Source organism: Apodemus sylvaticus, chromosome 1, assembly GCF_947179515.1.
Source record: "Apodemus sylvaticus chromosome 1, mApoSyl1.1, whole genome shotgun sequence".
Lineage (NCBI taxonomy): Eukaryota > Metazoa > Chordata > Mammalia > Rodentia > Muridae > Apodemus > Apodemus sylvaticus.
Window position 1 is genome coordinate 87,488,599 of NC_067472.1, and position 20,013 is coordinate 87,508,611.

Here is a 20,013-nt window from a genome sequence, read left to right on the forward strand (position 1 = left end):
TTGATGAGCTGGTGAGCAGCGACACCAGCTGCCAGGCAGGGAAAATAGAAACCCAAGGAGGACCACGTTCCACTTCAAGTCCTTTGCTGGAGGGTTGCACCAAGCTCGGTGACCTTGCACTGGAGACCCTGGGCTAGGAGATATGTTAGGGATCTTCCAGTGCTGGAGCCCAGCTCCGAGGGCTAAAGGCCGGCGGGCAAAGCCAAATCGCTGTGACAGGTCCAGGTCCCAGCTGCTATCGGGCCGAGTCACGCCCCCGGGCGCAGCCAAACGCTGGGTGGCGCTGCGCAGACGCCCTTCGCCAGACCTGTTGCGTCCAGGGCTTCAGCCGGGCGGGTTAGGGTAAAGGGGCCCAAGCAAAGCCTAGCGAGGGTGAGCATCCGCGGCTACAGCACTGTCCTGGGGGACTGCCAGGTCCACCCTAAATAGGCGGCGACCGCCCTTCATCCTCCACACACCTCACAGCCGGGTTCTAGGCGCGTCGGGTGCGGCATAAAACTTTCGCCAAGGCGCTTGGGGAGAGGGCAGGATGGAGGGGACCCTCCTCCTCGCAGTCGCCCGAAAGCCCTGCTGTCGATCAGGCAGTGGATAGATGCCACTCTATTGCCTGCCCGCAGCGTTGACCCGGGCACCGCCCCCACCCACCCCTTTGAGGTCCCATCCCCTCCCCCGCCTCCCGCGCACGGGCCCCAGCGTCGCCGGCCCCGCCTGCGCCGGGGTCGCCGCAGTCCCCGCGGCTCGCCCGGGGCTCCCTGGCCAGGCTTTTTGCAGCCAGGGAGCACCCCAAGGTGGGGCTGTAGGTGCCGGCCCACCAGAGACCTAAGCGGAAGACCTCGGGCATCCAGGTTCTGCGCTCTAGGGAGGCGGCCCCTCAGGGCTGGGCAAGGACGGGGCGGTCGGCGGAGGGGCGGGCGCCGCTCATCAGCCACGCCAGTCACGTCTGGGGCCACCCGGCCGCCCACTGATGTCTTGCCGGCTGGCCGTGCCACCTCGCCGGACCGGCGAGGGCAAAGGGGCTGTGGCGACGCCATGCCCGGGCTGGAGTGAGTGAGCGCGGGCGAAGATGGCGTACATCCAGGTAGGACGGTGGCTGGGGGCGACGGCCAGGGAATACCGGGGACCGCGCCCCCTCCGCCGGGAGCACGCGCCGCGGGAGTGCGCACCACCCAGCTCCCACAAACTTACTGGAGAAAAACAAAACAAAACACAAAAATACAGCAAAACAACGGGTGCCCCAGAGCAGGCACCTGTACGTGTTCTGGAGCTAGGGCAGGGGCCCCCAGATTTCGGTATGGAGGGCCCTGCGTGGGACTTGCACTCTCGTGCTCGCCTCCCTGGGAGGGGAGACCGCGGGGTGACTTTGCAACTCCCTACTCCCTGGCCCCCTGGTACCCAGCCCAGAGCGGGGTGGGGGGAGAAGGAGGGCGGCCCGGGGCACACCAACCACCCGGCCCGCCAGCGCCCGTTGCCGTGGTGACGGCTCGGGCTAATTGGCCGGTGGAGCCAGCTGGAGGCAGCTGTTCAGACCTGGAGGGACAAGGACATCGTTCGCCCGGGCTCTGGGTGCAGAGGGGTGGGGACATCCAGAGGCCAGAGCACACTGGTGAGGGAGGTGGGGACGGTTACTTTAGTATGTTGAGGTCTGTGACGTTTGGAGCCCCCCCCCCCATGCCTCCCAAAGAGCGCCCCCAAGACTCCCAGAACGGGGAGAAATGTCAAGTACCCATGCCTTCCCCCCACTTCTTTAGAGGGGATGGGTGGGGATGGACTATGCTGTTTGGCCAAGAAACCAGTTAGTTTCTTTACAAAAAGTAATGACAGGTCATGCCAAGGTCACACGGTCAGACTCCCACCTCCACCGGCACACAGACCCAGAAGCGCTGCAGGCTTCTAGGGCCGCCTGCCTGCCCCCTGGCCACAGAGGAGAGGAGCAGAGTGGCTCCCAGGTCCAGGGACTCAGCTTGGGGGTGAGGGGGAGTGGGGACTGCAGACACTCCCCCCCCAAACTCTTCTGCTCCCTTGTTCCAGTTCCTCAGATGGCCTGTCACCTGGTGGAGACCCTCTCCTCCTTGAGCTTTGATCCCCAGGAATGGGTTGCCTAGGTCCTGATTTCAAGTTCAGTGAAGGTTACCCTTACCGTACATCTATCTGTGTCCTGAAAGTTGTTGGAATTATGGGGCCAGCATTGAAGACTTAGGTCATGGTCCCTGCTCCCTCTGATGCCCAAGAGAGTGAGCAGAGAAGGGTGAGGACTGGCTTTTATGGTTCTTCGTTGAATTATACATTTTCCTTTTCTGGGGCAGGATCTTGCTATGTAGCCCAGGCTAGCCCGTGGTTCTCCCGCCTCTGTCTTCTGAGTGCTGGGGTTACAACAGTTAAGTCACAGCATTCAGTTACCTAAACTATGTGTCAGGACAGAGAAGTTAAGTCGCTTGTCAAGGCCACACAGCTACTTAGCAGTCAAGGTGGAATCTAAACTGTAGGCTGGGAGGAAGATGTGTAAGTCAAAAACTCAGTGGTCCTGGCTTCCCCCTTAGAAAAAGTCTTTGAACTTTTATGGAACATGGAGAGAGTAATATCCTTTTTCTTTGGTCACAGTTTTTCAATTGGGAAAATGGTAAAAAAAAAAAAAAAAAAAAAAAAAAAAGCAAGTATGAAGGGAGGTCAGAGAGTGAGCATGGCTATACACCCACGAAGCCTTATTTGTTTTGGTCAATGAGTTTCAGGGACTTTCTGAAAGTCAGGAAATACACGGGTCCTTCTCTGTTGGAAGGCTACATACCAGCCTGCTGTAGGGCTGGAGTCTGCTGAACTCTGTTTCCTCTGTGTTCCCTCTGTGTGCCTGGGGTTTTCTCTTCGTGATTCCTGGCTTGAGTCACTTCGCCACTGGTATCAGAGAGTGAGCCCAGAGGATGTGACAAGCCAGAATGAGGCCCTGGACTCGGGCTTCTTTTCTGTCTCCACCTTGGATTGCTCCTGGGCCACCATCTTGCCATCGACGGAGTTTATGGTAGCTCTTTTCTGTGTTCACGGCTGTATAGAAGGCTAAATAGGTCTCTTTTGACCTCCCATGTCCCAAGAACACACCTGTAAATTGCAGAATACCATAGATGGCTGGAAAGTAATGTTTTGCATCCAAATTCTCACTTTGTGGTGCTTGGGGGAACCTGGAGGATTGGGGAGGACCGGACACTCCAGGGCATGTGTGACAGAATGGTTTTGGGAGCCGGTTCTCTCCTTCCATCCTGTGGGTCCTGAGAGTTCACCTCAGATTTTTGGGTTTGATGGTACGCACCTTGATGCTAAGCCAGCCCACATGACCTCTCTTGGTTTTTTGTTTGTTTTGTTTTTGAAACATGGTCTAGTCCAGGCTGGCCTCGAACTCACAACCTCCCTGCCTTAGACCTCCGGAGATGATGGGCACACACAATGCTATGTTCAACTCATGTCAAGCTTCTTTAAGCCCTTCTGCGTGCTAGCCCCATGAGGCAGATTTTACTGCTTGCACCTGCAAGGATTATTCTTGGTGCCCAGGAGAAATCACCTTGTCTCAGAAGCCACAGAGAGGTTGTGTTTGCTTGGAGGTTGGGAGCCATCCAGCATTTTCATACCGAGGGTCCTGTCTTATCAAAAGAAATGACCCAGGCTCAGAGACCCCGCCTCCTTCCCAACTCAATAGGGCACACACTCTGTGGCCCACTGATTCTGTGCTTGGCTGAGTTTGAGCTCTGGAGGGAATCTGTGATTAGTGCCCTTAAGTACTTTCCCAGGAGGCAACCCATGGCCCTTCAAGGAGCTTGAGTTTTAAAAGTTAATAGAACCAACACCTGTGCTATTATGATTTTTTTTTTTAAAGAATTGGACCTTTTTTACTTGAGTTCAGACCCCCTGCACCCATGTAAAAGCACAGTGTAGTAGTATGCTACCCTAGTGCTGGGGAAGCAGAGACAGGAGGATTCCTGCAGCTCACTGGCCAGCTAGCCTTGAGTTGAAGAGTTCCAGATTCCTTCCTGGTCAAGGCCCCGTCTCAAAAAAAATAAGGTAGAGCAACTGAGGAAGAGACCGGACATTGACCTCAGTCCTTCACATACACATATGTACAATTGCTTACAGGAAAATGTATGTATGCCACACATGTACATGTATGTACACACATGCACGGGGGAAAGTTAACTCTCTTTATTTTTAACTTACAAAAAATTCAAGTTGGGAATGACTAGATACCTGAGATACCTATACTCTCAGAACTTGGGAGGGTGAAGCAGGAGAATGAAGAGTTCTGGGCTAACCTGAGCCACAGGTTACCCTATCTCAGAACAGCCAGCAAGCAACCAAGCATATACAAAGTCTGTGAAGAAAACTGCAACCCATGGGCGAAGGGAGCCAGGGTCATATGATGCAGGAGGCAGCTGGAAAAATTAACACCAGGGGAATGCTACAATATTTGATCTGAGCTGGACTGGGCTATCTCCAGCCTTAGAGGGCTCAGCTTGCTTTGTATACAAGGAAGGATGGGGGTGAGCAAGGCATGAAGATGTTAACATCTGGGAACAAACCCAGATGTCTCCTCCCTGCTGGCTCCCTGTGTGCCCCAAAACCCTGGCTTGGGCTGCACCTCCCGTCCTGTCTAGGATCTGTCCTAAGCTGGTCATCAAGATTTGATACCTGCTGAGTGGGTTAATACCACCGTGTTTCCTTTTAAATCATGAAATCCTGGGTCTGTAAGATGGCTTAGCTGGTGAAAGTGCTTGCCACAAAGTCTGGTGACCTGATTTTGATCCTTGGAACCAGGTAGAGGAGGTAGAGGATGGTCTCCTGAGAGCCATCCTCTAACTTCCACACGGTGCAGTGGATGTGTGTGAATGTAGACACACACACACACACACACATACACACACACACGGTTATAAAAGTTATATTTTTTTTTTTAAAGAAAAGAAATCCTAGATCCATAGAAGAGCCCTTCTTGGAAGAAGAGGAGGGAGCTTAGATCTCAGGGACCTATGAGAAGAAGATGGGGTTGGGGTGGAACCAGGGAGGGAGGACCAGCTCCTGGCTCCCTTCCAGCCCCTCCCCCATTTGTGGGTGGTCGAAGGATGCTCTCCACCAGCAGGATTGGAGCAGGATTGGAAGGTAGGGCCCTGGCAGGGGCGGGGGAGGCAGCCTGTCAGTCTGGCTAATCAGGCCCTCTTGGGTTGGCTTCTGGCTATTTCAGTCTGGGAAGGTTTGCGAGTCCCCTGAAGTGTGGCTGTGTGCTAAGTAGCATGACGAGCTATCTACCCGCTCTGATTCATAACAGCACACGGTGCACATCAAATGGAAAAGCTCACAGTTCCCGTTTATTCGCTGTTAGTTAACCAAGAGGCTCCCAGCAGCCCTGCAAACATAGCCATACCTTGGTAGTAAAGTCAGCTCCCTCCCCAGAATGGTGAGTGCGAAGGAAGGCTGGGGCTGCCGCTCTCTGTCGGGGTTTTTTTTTTTTTTTTTTTTTTTTTTTTTTTTTTTTTTTTTTTGTCTTGCTGTTCTTTGAGTTGCTGGAATATTGCTAAACTGGCCTCTCTCTCTCTCTCTCTCTCTCTCTCTCTCTCTCTCTCTCTCTTTCTCTCTCTCTCCCCCTCTCCCTCCACCCTGGCTTCACCGTGACTCTCTAAAAGGGCAGTTGGAACCACTGAACGAGGTGGGTTAATTCAATCATTTGTTTGGTCTGGATTCTAATCGAATGCTTGCCTTTCCGCCGGTTGGCGTCTGGTGTGGGGCTGGGGCATGATTGAGCATTGAGTCACAGGATATTAACAAGGGCACAGTCTCTATTCCCTTCCACCAAAAGGGAGACCCTGGTCAAAGGGCCATCTCTGGACGGACAGACAGCATGTATGTGTCCCAACTCAACTGGACTCCCCAGTTTAGTTGCATGTCCCTGGGGCTATTTTTCCTGAAGTATCTTTTTTTTTTTTTTTTTTTTTTTTTTTGTCTTTTGCCAGGAGAGAACCCTATGCATTGTGTGTCTGAGAACATATTGTCTGGTCCTCTCCATGTTGTCATAGCCGCCCACCTGTCGAGAAAGGCACACACATAAACTACAAACACCTGCAAGTGTTTTGCTTGCTCCGAATGGCTGCAGCCGCTTCTGTTTGCCGTCCCGTATGCCACAGTGCATAAATAAAAGAGAGAAAAAAAATTTTTTTTCTCCTACCAGCAATTCTGCTCTGGGTACCTATTTATCATAGGTGGGGCAATCCCAGATGGGCTGCTTATAATTCGGGGTGTTCTCTCTCCTCTCTCTTCCTCCCCCAATGGCCCCAGGGCTTTCTTTCTAGAATCTCTGATGTGCTGCTGTGTGGCTGGACTTGTCAACACTGCTGTCAGAGCTGCTGTGAGCCCGGCTGCTGCCAGTCCAGTGAAGATGAAGTGGAGATCTTGGGACCTTTCCCTGCCCAGACACCTCCATGGCTGTGAGTACATCCTGCTTGGAAATTTACCTCCCGGCAGTCTCTCCACTGGAGGGTGGGCAGGATGGGGGACGCACTGAGTTTCCATGGACATAGCCAAGAAGGGCCTCTTGGTGCCCCCTCATTTGTGGGCCAGCTGGTAGTACCAGCTGGTGGTGAGGCTCCTGCTCACACCAAGCTTCTGAGATGCTAGCCGGGTGGTGCTAATCTTGGGGACACTTTAAGTAGTCTAAGTATCCAAGCAGAAAAGGTTCTGTGTTCTTTTTTGAAGAACTTTGTGAGTGTCCCCTTCCCAGGTAGCATGGTAGACTGACATAATGCGCAGCTCCAGGCTTGCACCAAGTATGTGCTCAGTGAATCTGAACTGCTAGCACCTTTCTGATGTTGCTTTTGGCTAGCCCAAACAAGGCCTTATAACCTGGGTCCCAGGGAGGGATGGCCGAGTCCATCCTGCCTCCTGCTGGTGGTGCTCTCCCCAGCTTCTTTGGTTTTATTTCTAATCCACTCCCCTCCTGCACCCCGAATACAACATCTCCATCTGCCAGTCGCTCAGATATTTTGGGAATGCAGTTTTGAAGCTCAGCCACATGTCTGATCCACCTCTCTGGGGCAGGGAGAGGGATGTGGCCAGAGATGGGAGGAGCCAGGAGTCCAGGGGTGGGAAAGACCTAACAATACTCAACAACAGCTGCTGGGAACTCTTGGGAGGAGGCCCGGAAAGGAGAAGGCGATGTGTATGAACGATCGAATGGAATCCAGGGGTAGCACTTAAAACTGCCTCATTTGAATCTTGGGCTGAAACCCTGGAAGTCCCTGAAGCCCCACCTTTCCTCTGGGTCGGAGGTCATGGCCTGTGTGCTCTTTTTAGAAGCAAGTTTCAGATGTTTCCAGAACACAAGTGGCTTCATGTCAGTGTGAGTTCAACCAAGTTCAGTTTCTATGACACTTTTCTAGCTCTGAGAAAGTTGTCTCACTTTTCTGAGCCTTGGTTTTTCATCTGTAAAATGGGATGATAAAAAAATTAGTATTTACCACATTTTTGTGTTTGATGAATTTGTGTTTTGAAAAGTACTTAAGAGTGCTTGAGACTTTGTTGATAAAATGGATGAAACATCTATTATTTATTCATTTGTTTGTTTATTATTGAGACAGGGTTTCACTATGTAGTCTTGACTTATCTAGAACTTTCTTTATAGACCAAGCTAACCTTGAACTCACAAAGATCTGCCTACCTCTGCCTCTTGGGTACTGGGATTAAAGGCTTGGTGGCCTTGATTATTTTTTTTTTTTAAGACAGAGTCTTAGGTAACCCAGGCTGGCCTTGAACTTGCTATATAGCCAAAGATGACCTTGACCTTCTGACTTCCTGCACCTACCTCCTAAGTGCTGGAATTACAGGCATGTGCCACCACACAGAGCAAAGCATGTTTGGCGACCATTCTTCCAACTGAGCCATGCCTCCCCCCTTATGATTGTAATTTTTATAAACCCTGGTTTGTCTTTGATTATCTTAACTAGAGACTGAGAATAATAAAATAATTTGTTTCACAGGCTGTAATTAAGAGTAAATGAAGAAGGCTAGCCTTAGCAATGTATCCCTTAGACCCAGGACTGGGAAGGCAAAAACAAGAGGGCAGCGAGTTCAGGACCAGCCTGAGCTGCACAGTGAGGCCCTGTCTCAAAAACAAATGTGAATGAACTATCCTAAGAATGCATTTAGCCCAGGAGCAAGAGATCCGCAAACATCCTTTCTGTCTTGCTGGGTGTCAACAGAAACCTTGCACTGATCTAGAGGGCACGATTTATCTCTAAGTAGTGGTCTGACTCCAGCAGGCATCACAGAGCTGAGGAGTGAGCGACAGCCCATTTCACAGGGTCCTTACATCATAGTGGCTCAGACCATTTGGACCTTAAAAGCTTCATGTCTCAGTCACTCTGTAGAATAGCTGTTGGCCAGGTACAGTGTCACACCTGTATTCCCAGTCCTAAAAAACGGAGGCGGAAGGATCGTGTGTCCTGGGCCTGGGACGCACAGCAATGCTCTGTCTCGGAAACTAATGGGTTGGGGACACGGAAGTCAGTGTTTGCCACATGAGTGGGGTTCAAGGTTTGATTCTCAAACTGGAGACAAAACAGAAGGGGAAAAGACATCCAAATATATATGCAGGTGCAGGTGTGCAAATGTGTGCATGTGCCTGTGTGTGCGATTGAAAGGCCTGTTGACTATCTGACAAACTTTAGGAGGAGACTGAGAAAGCTTCTTACATCATCAGCACAGAGAAGTGAGGCTCAGCTCCCTTGGCAGTTGCTCCCTCACCCGCCATGATCTTCGGCATATGGTGTACGTGCATATGTGTATATTTTGTGAGTACACATGGAGGTCATGGGACAAGTCTTCACCTTCTACCTCGAGACAAGGGCACTTACTTGTGCACTCTACTGCACACACCAGGTCCTTATCTCTGTCTCTTATCTTATAGTAGGAGTGCTGGCCTTCATTAGGATCTGAACTCAGACCCTTAGCAATATGTGACAAATGCTACCCACTGAACCGTCTTCTAGCCCTGAAGTTTGTTTGTTTTTGTTTGTTTGAGTGCATATTGTGTGTGAATCACTAACATCTTCATGGGGTTAGTTGGGCTTTTGTCAATAGGCTCAGGGAGTTTTCAATTGTGTCTAGGACTTAGAGCAAGTGTGGGAGTCAGGTTACCCACCAATGCTATGGCATTGCCCACTACACTATTTGGAGTTGGACAGTCTGCAAGGCAAACAGCTGTACACGACCGTCCTGGCTCCCCCAGAGCCTGAGTAGCTCTTCATTCATTTGGCATCTAACACAATGTAAAGAAGAACAGGACTGTGTATGGGGGGAGGCTGCGGGGAAGCTGCGGGGAGGCAGGTTCAGTCGTTCGGAAGGCACATCCGCAGCTTGTGTTTTCTCCAGATCTGTTTACCAAGTGGGCAGTTACATGTTATCAAACAGACAGGAAGTAGAAATGTCAAGTGCTCGGGCTGAGAGAGGCTGTTCCTGCCGTGACATCTGGGGCTCATCTCTGTGCTGTGCCACGTGGTAGATGTGCCAGCCTCCGTGTGCTCTGGGTGAGATCTCTGGGGACGCTGTACTGATTATCACGTGTATTAATGTCACACGGACAGGTGAAGGTCTTGGTGGCTGCACTGTCTACCTGGCTCTGTTGAAGCAGTGCCAGGAGGATCCTTATGGGAGAATGAAGGAAAGCCACAGTGTTTATGTGCTCAACAGGCCTGTATGGAGTAGCTACTTTAGGCAAGGTTCTCCTGGGTTGCACAGGGAATGCCCAGCTGTGGCAGGAAACACATGCATCTGGGCCAGAGCATAGCTGGGATCCCCTGGGACGCCATGGTTCATTAACAGGCAAAGCAGCTTCCACCACAAGCTTGCATTTCCCATCTGCAAGGGAGGGCATTCATAATAGCTGGCTGCAGGATTGCCCAGAGAATGGCCCGAGATAGTGCTTGTGGCCACCATAGGTGCCACTCACCACTCCCTGCCCACTTTGATCAGAGCACAGATCCCACTGTTCAGGAGTGACAGGACATCTCAGTGCTGCCGACCCCAGATCATTCTGGGATGTAAAACACAGTCAGCCCTGAAGATGACCGTGCAGCATCGAAGAGAAAGAAAGCTGTACACAGAGGGGTGGGGAAAGTCACACGGGCAAGATCGCAGTCCTTAGAGAAGGGGCCACTGGAACAGAAACTTGTGTAGTTAAAAAGCAAAAACTGGATGAGAGAAGAGAGTTGGAAAACACGGTGAGGCAGGGGGAACAGAGAGGCCCAGGGTATCTGAGGAGCACAGCGGTGAGGCAGCCCCTGTCTCACAGGCGCTTGTGTCTGAGTGGCTCTGGAGGATGGTGACATTTAAGCTAAGGATGTTGAAGGTACGCGGGTCTTGTAGGAGGAGGTGACTGTCTCTGTGATGCTTAGCTGCTGAGAAGCAGGGCCACGGGCAGGCAGGGGTCTGGCGGCCTTTCCATCCAGAGGCTAAGGGAGAGCTGCCCCAGTCTGATCCTGTCCCATCCCCTGGCCCCCTGCTCCTGCCTCACATGCTCCATCCACTGTCCACACCTAGCCAGCAAGGCATCCAGTCCCCTTTCCAGCCTGCCTTGTCTGACAGTTTACCTTTCCTCACACCAGGAGTAGTTAAATCAGCCCCGGCTCGCCCATAGGTTATCTCCAAAGATCCTGTGGAATCCAAAGCTTGCAGGTTTTTTCCAAGACATTTTTGTTTCCTTGCAGGCTTAAATGTCAAGTCGAGGGGATGAGGCTGGGGTGGTCTTATTCAGCCAATATGGTTCAGGGCGCACTGTGCACAATATTCACCTATGCACAATGTCACTGGCACCCATATCTCTTTGCAGGCTCCGCTTTCTGTCTTTCCCTGCCCAGCTTGCATACTGGCAAGACCTCATTTTATTTACTTGTTTGACACAAGGTCTTTCTTGGTAGGCTGACCTCAAGCCCAAGACTCTTCTGCCTCAGTCTCCTGAATGCTGGGATTACAGGTATACACCATGCCCAATTTAGGGTTATCTTTAGAGCCACCTTTGTTGTAATATCAGCTAAAACATACCAAGTACCCAGCTATGTCTCTGCTGTATCATTCGCTGCTTATTAACTCATTCGGAGGGTTTACCAGGCAGAGAAGGTGGCTTTGTGGTTGTTCCCATTTTATAGATGGAACAATGGAGGAGCAGAGAGGGGGAGAGAATCACCCAGGTGCATATAGCTAGCGTTCCAATGCAAAGTGTCTGTGTACGTGTCTGTCTGTCTGTCCATCCACGCATCTCCCTACCTATCTATCATCTATCATTTATCTCTCGTCTCTCATCTCCGTCACCATCTGTTCTTCTGTATCCTGGCCATGCCTCCCCCAGTTCCTTAGCATTTCTCAGCTTCATTAGCATCACACTGAGTCACTGCCACTGCTAATCCATAACTGCTTCTCCACCTCCAACTTCTGTTCTCAAGTCATTGATTCTCAGGGCCGTTTTGTAGCTGTTCTCTCCGCCACCCCACCCTTGAGTGACTTTGTCACGGCATATTTTTAAAGGATGTCAAATAAGAGGTTGCGACAGAAGGACACATATCCCCAAGAGCAACTAAATGCATCTAAACAACTACATGGTTCCTTCCAGACCCAAGATTGACAGGTCTCCGGCTTCGATCTACCCACAGTGGCGCCCCCATGTGGCAGCCCTCTACACCTCTGAAGCTATTTTCTAAATCAGGGGTAACACCTTTGAATTATTTCAGTTTGTGCAAAAAAGCAAAACTATTATTTCCATTGTTCTAAGTGATGTAGCACGGGTCGGGTCAGAGGCTGCATCATCACCATGAATGCCCCAAGATAGGAGCCCGTGTGTTCAGCCACTGAATGCTGCTGTGGTTTGGGAAAGGTATAACTAGTGGTTGGACTGTGGGAGAAGGCAGAGAGCAAGGGGAGGCCCACGTGGAACTCTGGTGAGGGTTGCCTCCACTGCCACTGAAGCCCCTTCTCCCCCTGCAGGATGGCCAGCCGGAGCAATGACAAGGATGGTGACTCCGTGCACACAGCCAGCGATGTCCCTTTGACCCCAAGGACCAACTCCCCTGATGGGAGACGCTCATCCTCAGACACATCCAAGTCCACATACAGCCTGACTCGGAGAATCTCCAGTAAGTTCCTGGGAGAGCTGGGCTTGTGGGGCCTTTCTCTTAGTACAGAGGGGAGAACGAGCTGAACATGGTGGTTCATGCCAGAAATCTCTGCACTCAGGAGTCTAGGACAAGAGAATTTAGGCTAGCCTAGAGAAGTATGAGCTCCAGGCTAGCCTGAGCTATCTTGGAGTGAGATCCTGTCCCAACACAGCCACAGCAGTGCTCACACTCAGGGTCATAGAAGCAGGAAACAGACATAAGGGAGACCAGGAGGCGTTGCCTCTGAAGACCTCACGCTTTCTAGCTGTTCGTAGCCTAACTGGGCTCCACCCAGGTGTGCTGGCCCCTGGACTCACCCTCCTGAAGTGGGGCAGTGTTGCACCTCAGCTGGGGAGGGCAAGCTTCCCTCCTGGTTCCTGCACTTGCAAGTGCAGGGCTCCGGAAGGCATGGTCTCTTCCTTCACCCATAAGGTGTGCTAATGTCTCACTTAAGATCCAACAGACTGTAGAAGCAGATGACTCAGGGGGTATCATTTATTTAGAGTACTACCTGGTACCACGCTACTCTGAAGGCTGTGATGGCAATGACCCTGGAGCCACCACCTCTCACAATAAACAGGAATGCAGCTATTTCTCTGTACGGACACAGTTTGAACCCTCATGTTCAATTGGCCCTGGCAATTAGAGTCTGAGGTATGAGAATTATAAATTCAAGCCCAGCCCAAGCTACATAGTGAGTTCCAGACCATTAGGGACTACTTAGCAAGACCCTGTCTCAAAGAACCAGGAAAAAAATATTGTGTGTGTGTGTGTGTGTGTCTGTGTGTGTGTGTGTGCATGTGTGTGTGTCTGTCTGTGTGTGTCCATACTTAACACAGAGTTTCTTTTCATGTCTTTATTACCTAAACAGTATGGTGTAGTAGCCAAGCCTGGTGGTGCAGGCCTAAGATCCTAGCTACTCAAAAAGCCGAGGCAGGGAGATTATGAGTTCAAGGCTAGTTTGTGCAACTGGGTGATGCCCTATCTCAAAATAAAAGGTGAAGAGAAGCTCACACCTGCAGCTCAGTGATAGAGCCTTGCCACTGAGTGTAGATGCATGAAGCTCCGGACTGAATCCACCACCCTGCAGAAAAAGGAGAAGCACAGGAAGTTTCATTTCATTGCACTTGGAATAGACTCAGTGTGACAACTATTTGAAGATGGTGCAGGGGGTAATCCAGCCTTTTGGCACTGGGATACAGTCATCTACAGTGTACTGAGCTGCATTCATAGCTAGCCTGGGGTATGTGTTGCTCATGTGCTTCAGACTGGACATACATGAGTGTATATGGATAAGCACACGTGGGTAATGTTCTTTTGTAGTTTTTAAAAAGTTTGTGTGTGTATGTCATTCTGTCTGTCTCTCAGTGTGTATGTGTCTGTGCAAACCATGGTGCATGTGTGGAGGTCAGAGGACAGTTTTTGGGAGCTGGTTCTTTTTCCAGCATGTGGAAGCCTGGTTCCCATTTACTTGTTGAGCTGTTGGGTCAGTTCCCATGTTGTTTCATGTAAGGGTTTTGGGCATCTGAGTGCTTGGGCATGTCGGGGGTCATAAAATGGGTTCCAAAGCTCATGCAACACCTGCATTTCCAGTGTGCACAGAAGAGCCCTTTGAAGCAGAGAAGCCCATGTGGGCATCTGGGGACCTTTGCTGAGGTCTGCTGGTGGTGATCATTGTTCTTGGTGGCTGTTTAGGTCTGGATTCCCGGCGCCCCAGTTCCCCACTCATTGACATCAAACCTATTGAGTTTGGCATCCTCAGTGCCAAGAAGGAGCCCATCCAGCCGTCTGTGCTGCGCCGGACCTACACCCCTGACGACTATTTCAGGAAGTTTGAGCCCCGACTTTACTCCCTTGACTCCAATCTTGATGACGTAGACTCTCTGACCGATGAGGAGATCATGTCCAAGTACCAGCTGGGCATGCTGCACTTCAGCACACAGTATGACCTGCTACACAACCACCTCACCGTGAGGGTGATCGAAGCCCGGGACCTGCCACCTCCAATCTCCCATGATGGCTCTCGACAGGATATGGCCCACTCCAACCCTTACGTCAAGATCTGCCTCCTGCCTGACCAGAAGAACTCCAAGCAGACGGGAGTCAAACGCAAGACCCAGAAGCCTGTGTTTGAGGAACGCTACACCTTCGAGATCCCCTTCCTAGAAGCCCAGAGGAGGACCCTGCTGCTCACTGTGGTGGATTTTGACAAATTCTCCCGCCACTGTGTGATCGGGAAAGTAGCGGTGCCTTTGTGCGATGTGGACTTGGTGAAGGGTGGTCACTGGTGGAAGGCTCTGATCCCCAGTTCTCAGGTAAGGCTTGACACCCTAGAAATTCTTTTTTTAAAAAAGATTGTTGTTTTAATTAATTTTACTGTTTAAATTTTCCTTTTGAAGCTTGGTGTGGTGACATATTCCTGTAGTCCCAGAACTTGGGAGGTGTAATGAGGATCAAAAGGTCAGAGTCACCTTTAGCTGTGTAATGAACTTGAGGATAGCCTGGGCTACATAAGATCTTGCGTCAAAAAAGCCAAAGACAAAAAAAATTGTATTTAAGTTGTTTCTATTATGAAGTAGTTTTATGCTTATCTGAAGTTTCAAAAACAGCAGAGCTCTAATCATCGTTTTCTCCATTGTCACCAGAACGTTCTACAGCACAGAGCATACAAGCTATACCACAGGACACTGAACTGGAGTAGACCAAATGCAGATCCCAATGGGTTTTATACATGACCCCCTATCATATTAGTGTGCATGTGTGAGTGTGTGTGCATGCATACCATTGTGTGTGTGCAGGGACATGCATGCATGAATGTGTGTTTGTGTGTGCATATGTATGTATGTGTGAATGTGTGAGTGTATGTGTACATGTGTAAGTGTGTGTGTGCAGGGGCATGCATATGTGAGTATGTGTTTGCCTGTGCATATACAGATATGTGTGAGTATGTATACCTGTAATATGTATGTACACATGGGCATTGTGCATGGACATACACATGTGTATATGTGTTTATATGTGTCCATGTACATGCATGGATGAGTGTGTGTGGTGGTATGCATGCATATATATGAGTATGTGTATGCCTGCGCATGTGCATGCATATTCATGTGTGAGTATATGTATTTGCATGTGCATATATGAGGATGTATGTGTGTGTGCATGGGCATACATGTAGATATGTGTGTGTGTGAGAGAGAGAGACAGACAGACAGACAGACAGACAAACATATACAAAGACAGAGAAAGGCAGAAATTCTGTGAAGCCTTTTCACTCTTTGGTATATGTATGACAGTGTATGGGTCTGGAGTATGTAGGGTGTATGAATATGCATTTGTATGTGGAGGCTAGAGGGGGATGTCATGTGTCCAGCTCCATCATTCTCTGAGGCCTTATTTCTCTGAGGCAGGGGCTCTCACTGAACCTGGAGTAGACTGGTGTTCAGTAGGTGCTAGAGATCCTCCTGCCTCTGTCCCCACAGCACAGGAGCTACAGGCCTGCACAGCTATGCTTGGGTTCTCAAGTGGGTTCTGATCCAGACTCAGGTCTGTGTGCTCATGAAGCAAGGACTTCTCCCCAGCCCCAGTTCTGTGAAATCTTACGATATACAGATTCACGGCCCAACTGCCCTAGGAAAACTTTTGCTGCAGATGCTGACCTGTTTAATCAGGAGAGGGGTTGTCCAGGGTATAAAGCTATCGATCATTTTGACTTTCGGAAAGTGATTTGGAGGAAAAAATACAAAAACTTGGGCAGTGGAGTTGATGACGCACAGGTGTTTCTCGGGCAAACTTTGCAGTGATTGGCTTCCTTCCCATGTCCAGCCTGGAGATGGGAGGCATGTAATTAGCTGCTGGGAAGCAACCCTAAGGCCACAGGCTGAGCTGTGACTTCAAGAGGCTGTGGGCAGAGGGAGCTGAACGGTCCAGGGAAGAAGAAGACACAGCCAGGAAGAGACATACCTCATACACTGCACCGGCGAGGGTGGCCAGCCAGTGAGTTACAAACAGGGTATTTGTGCAGAAGCATGCTGAGGGCATCTAAAAGCTGTTCAATCTTGGTGAAGAATTCAGTGATCCAGGGCTGCCTTCACAGAGGCATGTTAGTTGGTTTGTGGTGAGTTATGTGCTAAGGATTGAACCCAGAGCATTGTGCATGCTAAGTGTGCCCTCTCCTGTGAGCCATGACACATCTCAATGGCATACTGGTTCTCCAGCATGGGGACAAGAGTTTGTCCTGTTAGCTGTGTATGTGTGTGTGTGTGTGTGTGTGTGTGTGTGTGTGTGTGTTTGCCTTCCAAGATGGATATATGCTCCTTTCTTCATACGGATTCCCTGAGAATAAGGCCCCAAGGCAAGACATATCATTTATCAGGGAGATGCCACCAGTTTGGGACTCCAGGAGGGATTTGGAGAGTCAGAAAGAGTATGTGATGTGCATATCAACACAGCGGGCCATTGTCTGGTCCTTAAACCTGCCAGGAACATAGGAGCCCAGTGTTGCTCACTCACAGAACTGTCAAGTGGAGGCTATTGAGAACTTGGAGCTTAACTCCCTGGCAATTTTGGCCTATGGTACGAGCAGCTAAGAGACCTCTGATGCCCATCGTGGGAGGTGGCATCCAGACACAGGTCTTTGAAGCAGGGGAGACAAGGAGAAGGCAGGTGGGGCACAGGGATACCATAGATACTTCCTCTGGGCAAGTCTTCCCTCTTGCATTGCTGTCAGGACCTACCGGGTACTTCCTGCATCTAAGGTAATAGCTGACCTTAACTGATATTCAAAGAATCACCCCATCTCAGTTATTCAGAAGTTTACAGTTGGGGAGGGGGTAGTTCCAGCTTGCCTAACTCAAACATCATTCCATATATATAAAACCATGGAGAAGCAGCGACACTGTCTGACCCCTCCATACCCCAGCCCGGAGGGCTTGCTCAGTGCTAGCTCCCTTCCAGCATGGCCCTCTGGGAGCCATGCTGTGGCTTGCTCCCCTCCCTCCTTCTCTTCCTTACCTCCCTCTCTCCATTCTCTCTTTCCCAATCCCTTTCTTTTCCTTCCCTCCCTGTCCTTACCTCCTCCTCCTATGACGCTGGCAGCCAAGACCACCCTGCTGTCCTTTGAACCCAGAGGCAGAGGGCTTTGCTCTTAGCCATCCTTCCGGAGAAACCTAAATCAGTTGGGCAAAGCACCAGCAACTTAGACTAGCCTTGAACTCACAATCCTCCTGCTTCAGACTTCTGAGAGCTAGGATTACTTACAGGCATGCACCATCATGCCTGGATAGAATTATCTTCAGTTGGGGTTGGGGGGGTAGAGTGTCCTGGCAGGTGACTCGGCTGGTAACGTGCTTGCTGTGCAAGCATTGGGACCTAAGCTTAGTGCCCATTTAAAAACCTAAGTTCCGGGCATGTGTCTGTGATCCCAGTGCTTATGGGACTGGGGCAGAAGGATGCTTGGGTTCAGTGTGAGACCTTGCCTCGAAAAATAAGGTGGAAGGGGACTGGAGGGATGGTTCAGGGGTTAAGAGCACTGGCTGGTCCTCTAGAGGACTGGAGTTCAATTCCCAGCACCCGTCTGTCAGCTCACAACTGCCTGTAACTCTAGTTATCATACCAGGCATGCATGCCATACACACACACACACACACACACACACACACACACACATGTGCATGTAGGCAAAACACCTAGACATATAAAATAAAATAAATATTTACATAAAAATAGGATGGAGAGCCATTGAGAAAGATACTGGATATTGACCTTCAAACCCCCCACATGCACATATACACATAATGCATGAATGCACACACACAGGACCACATACACACACACACACACACACACACACACACACACACACGACTGTTTAGAGCTCGCAGGAGAATTAAGAGGGAAATTTATAGGTTTTCCATCACTCCCCGCCACCCCGCCCACTCAGTCCTCCCTTTCCCACCTTACTTATCACAGCAGTATGTTTGGTACCAGAGACAAGCCCACATTAACACATCATTATTGCAGTTTGGGATACACTGTTAACGTGTACATCCCATAGAGCTGGGTAAATGTCTAGTGACATATGTGCTCTGTAATAGCAGCAGATAGAGTGGTGTCACCAGGGCTTGTGAGATACTCAGAGTTCTGTGCTGATTGGGCTCAGTACCTGGAAACTGCCTGGAGTTACGGACGCCCCCAGCCTGCCTTCTGGACTGCTAAAAACAGCCTGGTAAACAGAGGCTCCTAACTGCCTTCTATATTTTGAGATTCCTCACCAACTGCTACTGCCACCATTCAGCCCTTAACCAGGCAAATGGCAACGTTTTAAACTTGCTCTAGATGCTGTCAGCCCTGACCTTTTTAGAACCCTGGGGTGTGTGTGTGTGTGTGTGTGTGTGTGTGTGTGTGTGTGTGTAAGCTGTTTCTGACTCAGTTCCTGATAGACACCCTGTAGAGCTTCTGGAGAACAGGTCAGAGCCTTATAGAGCAGCAGAAACTACAAGTTTCCCTGTGTGTGGGCCACTTGTGCCCCTCCTCCCTCAGTAGAAATCAATTTCACACTTGAGAGCTTATTAAAATTTTAATTACATTTTTTTATTTATTTAGTGTGCACACATCATGGAGCGCTTGTGGAGGTCAGAGGACGGACTTGCGGGAGTCCAGGGTCAGGCTCAGGCCATCAGGCATGCACCCTTACCTGCTGTTCTAACTTGCTTTCTATTGCAGTGATAAACATCATGACCAAAACCTACTAGGACAGGAAAGGGTTTCATTTGGCTTATATATGGGTCACAGTCCATCGGGAGAGGCCAAGGCGGGAGCCTGGAGCAGGGACTGAAACAAGGACTTCCTTCCTTCTTTCCTTCCTTCTTTTCTTTCTTCCTTCCTTTTTTTCTTTTTAATTTTCTTTTAATTTTTATTTATTCACTTTACATTCCACTCAGTGCCCCCCATCACCCCTTTCACAATCCTTCCCTCATCCCCCCTCACCTCTGAAAGGCTGCCCCCCCCCAGTATTCCTCCCACAGGCACATCAAGTCTCTGTGAGGCTAGGCACATCCTCTCCCACTGAGGCCAGACAAGGCAGTGCAGCTAGAACATACACATGGACAGACAACAGCTTTGAGACAGCCCCCACTTCAGTGTTTTGGACCCACATGAAAACCAAGCTGCACATCTGCTACATATGTGTGGGGAGGCCTAGGTCCAGCCCTTGCTTGCTCTTTGGTTGGTGGTCCAGTCTCTGAGAGCCCCAAGGGTCCAGGTTAGTTGACTCTGTTGGACTTCGTGTGGAGTTCCTATCCATTTCAGAGCTGCCATCCTTCCTCCTGCTTTTCCATAAGAGTCCCCAGCCTCCATCCACTGTGTGTCAGCCAGCCTTCTTATACAACACAGGACCACCTGCAGGGGGTGGCGCCCCCCACAGTAGGCTGGACCCTCCTGTATCATTTAGCAATCAAGAAAATGTCCCACAGACCTGACTTCCAGCAATCTGATAGAGACATTTTCTCAACAGAGGTGCCTCTTCTTGGATAACTCTAGCTTGTGTCAACTTGGAAAAAACAAAACAACCAAGCAGGACACCTGCTGTGCCATCTCACCAGCCCCAATGTGAGCTTTTGATCCCTAGTTACATCAAGAACTAAAGGAGGAACCAGAAGCAGTGTGGGTGAGCATCCCTATTGCTTAAGTGAGAAGGCTGTGTCACAGAAAGGTTGAGTGACTAGTCCAAGGTCACACCGATTTTCATGATAGAATCGGAACTAGTTGGGTTGCCTGACTTCCAGACAGGTCTTAACCATATCTACTACCCACCCCCTCAGATAACACGGTCCAGTGTCACGTAAAA

General features: G+C 50.2%; 1 protein-coding gene across 1 annotated transcript in view; it reads left to right on the top strand.

Moving 5' to 3' along the window:
• Window positions 1-691: 691 nt before the first annotated feature.
• Window positions 692-20,013, top strand: part of Syt17 (synaptotagmin 17) — a 68,783-nt gene continuing 49,461 nt past the window's right edge. Inside the window, exons 1-5 of the mRNA XM_052200540.1 lie at window positions 692-1,078; window positions 5,660-5,677; window positions 6,304-6,452; window positions 11,998-12,146; window positions 13,863-14,482. Coding sequence (XP_052056500.1) covers window positions 1,064-1,078; window positions 5,660-5,677; window positions 6,304-6,452; window positions 11,998-12,146; window positions 13,863-14,482 — 951 coding nt within the window. The 5' untranslated portion in view covers window positions 692-1,063. The remainder of the gene's footprint in view (window positions 1,079-5,659; window positions 5,678-6,303; window positions 6,453-11,997; window positions 12,147-13,862; window positions 14,483-20,013) is intronic.